Below are 3300 nucleotides of genomic sequence, written 5' to 3' on the forward strand. Positions count from 1 at the left end.
TATATATATATGTATGTATGTATGTATATGTATATGTATGTATGTATGTATGCATGCATGTATGTATGTATGTATGTATGTATGTATGTATGTATTTATATATACCTCTGGCGAGTTAACGTGAGTCTCTTTTACGACAATATAACCTTCATATAATTAAGGCATCTCCGGCCTGACGAGTAGCTAGCGGAGTACTCCTCGAGTAATTATTATCTCTGAGGATCTGCTAGATAGGAAATTTACGAAGCCTGGATTTTACCTGCTCCACTCCCTAGGCTGTTATATATATACATATATATTCTTTGGCGGTCAATCAATAAAATAAGAACAAGCTGAGCACTGCGGCCTACGTAATCGAGTTACACCCTCGCTTGATATTGCTGGCCTTGTACCAAAATTTGAAAGCAATATATACTGAATTAATTTCTCATGAATACATATTGAACCTGATGAAATAGGATACTTTTTACTCTTTTACTTGTTTCAGTCATTTGACTGTGGCCATGCCGGAGCACCGCCTTTAGTCGAGCAAATCGACCCCAGGACTTATTCTTTGTAAGCCTAGTACTTATTCTATCGGTCTCTTTTGCCGAGCCGCTAAGTTACGGGAACGTAAACACACCAGCATCGGTTGTCAAGCGATGTTGGGGGGACAAACACAGGCACACACACACACACACACACACACACACACACACACACACACACATACACAAACACAAACACACATATATATATACATACATACGACGGGCTTCTTTCAGTTTCGTCTACCAAATCCACTCACAAGGCTTTGGTTGGCCCGAGGCTATAATAGAAGGCACTTGCCCAAGGTGCCACGCAGTGGGACTGAACCCGGAACCATGTGGTTGGTAAGCAAGCTGCTTATCACACAGCTATGTAGTATCATATATACCACACAGTTCTATGTTGAAGTGCTCCGGTCCTTTATATTGCGTGATTTTCTTTTTTAGAAATATAGCTTAAGATCCGACGTACACATATCTGATAAACACTAAAAAAAAATCTTTGTTGGATTAAAATGTTAATAGGATATTGTGTTATTTGTAAGAAGAAAACATGCGCCAAAGTCTAATGTAATTTCATTATATAATTTCTCTCTTTCTATAAATAGATTCATATTGGATGGCATTCTATACTGAAATATGGTTAATAAATCACTTTGCAAAATAAGGTTCTTTTTGACTGAATTAATCTTCTCTTTTTTGCAATACATCCAAAAGGGTGTTTGTAAATCGCTATTCTGTGGAAGGTGTCGCTGAGATACGAAAGGTTCTAAACCCCTGTGTTAAATCTTTCCAATAAGGAAAGTGGAAATATCTCAGAGAAAATATAAAATTGATAGTACTTACCTTGTTATCTGTGTTCGTTGCATTTTGTTGTCATAATAAGCAAATGCCACTTTTTCCGGATCTTCAAGCGCAAAACGAAACAATCTTTTTGGAATAGTTTCGTAACTTAGCTGACGAATACTTGATGCGTGAGAATAACTCTTCATTTTGTCAATATTTTATAATTCAACGAACAGATAATATTCTCTGAGAAGCTTTAAAAAAGAAATAGAAAATGTCATTGATAATTGGATAACATTTAATAATTTGTATGGTAGGCTATTATATAATACAGAGAATGGAAACTTCGATTTAATGACGAAATCCATTCCAATTTCAATGTAGATTGTCAAAAAATTTCAACTGATCTCACTGATTTTATCTACCTTTTGTATTTCTAACAACAATCATGGTAGGAGTTTTCGTCCACTAACAGCTTCCAGAAAAACAGTTGATCGGAGCATCTCAGTTAAAAAACTATAATACATATAGGAGACCCTACTATATTACAAGAACGCTTCTCGGTGGTATTTTCCACTATCATATATATTCATGATATTCTTGCATATTGTCACAACATAATCTTTCTGTTTATCTATCTATCTATCTATTTATCTATCTATCTATCTATCTATCTATCTATCTATCTATTTATCTATCTATCTATCATTCTATCATTCTATCTGTTTGTGTATACATTTACACACACACACACACATATGCATGTAGATAAACAATGACACATATACATTCATATATTTCTACATAGGTGCATCTATGTTTACCGACTTATCTACCTTCATACATATATACATGCATACACGCATACATACATACACACACGCGTAGACACACACGTATACATGTACATAAACATACATATATATATATATATATATATATATATACTTACTTACTTACTTAGAAATAGATGCGTCGCTTTCAGTTGAATAATATATACACGCACACATACACACACACACACACACACACACACACACACACACATATATATATATATACATACATTCATACATACACATACACAGGTAGATACACACGCGCGTGCACGCACGCAGGCACACGCACAAACATACACACACACACACATATATACATATAAATTTCGATTTCGTCAGTCTCTTTCTACTTTGAGTTTCCCTTACAGGCTGCACAGAATCTCGAAGCAAGTTATGACTGAAAATTAATAGACTTTCAACATTTATATTTAATTTTTTTGAGATAGGGTCGGGGATGGAAAGAATGCAGCGGGAGGAAGAGAAAAAGAAGGAACAAAAAGAAGAAAGCAAACACAATATGTAGGGAAAGTAATAGACAGAAAATGAAGACAGGGGAAAATAGTGAATAGCTGAACTATCGACGATTCCTCCAAAATGGTATAGTCTTCTCTATAACTTCGTTTTCTTTCATTTTAATTATCGTGCTTTTTCAGTAATACTTTATCTACAACTCTCCAAATATTCATTTAATTCTTAAATATTTCCTGTGTTACTCCATAATTTGTTTACGACGTTGGTATCTATTCATATTTTGTCTATCACCCAATCAGTAACGCTACTGCTATCCATTTTAACAGTACATATACAGCGTGTTCAGCGGAGGCGTTATGGTCCAGTGGCTAAGGCAGTGGACTTGCAGTCGTAGGATCGTGGTTTCAATTCCCAGACCGGGCGTTGTGAGTGTTTTTTTGAGCGAAAGCACCTAAAGCTCCACGAGGCTCCGGCAGGGGATGGTGGTGAACCCTGTTGTACTCTTTCACCACAACTTTCTCTCACTCCTACTTCCTGTTTCTGTTGTGCCTGTAATTCAAAGGGTCAGCCTTGTCACACTGTGTCACGCTGAATATCCCCAAGAACTACGTTAAGAGTACACGTGTCTGTGGAGTGCTCAGCCACTTGCACATTAATTTCACGAGCAGGCTGTTCCG

General features: G+C 36.3%; 1 protein-coding gene across 1 annotated transcript in view; it reads right to left on the bottom strand.

Moving 5' to 3' along the window:
- Positions 1-3300, bottom strand: part of LOC106876424 (putative acyl-CoA synthetase YngI) — a 13463-nt gene that overhangs the window by 2527 nt on the left and 7636 nt on the right. Inside the window, exon 2 of the mRNA XM_014924968.2 lies at positions 1374-1567. Within this exon, the coding sequence (XP_014780454.1) occupies positions 1374-1519 (146 nt within the window). The 5' untranslated portion in view covers positions 1520-1567. The remainder of the gene's footprint in view (positions 1-1373; positions 1568-3300) is intronic.

Source organism: Octopus bimaculoides, chromosome 5, assembly GCF_001194135.2.
Source record: "Octopus bimaculoides isolate UCB-OBI-ISO-001 chromosome 5, ASM119413v2, whole genome shotgun sequence".
In the NCBI taxonomy this organism is placed as follows: Eukaryota; Metazoa; Mollusca; class Cephalopoda; order Octopoda; family Octopodidae; genus Octopus; species Octopus bimaculoides.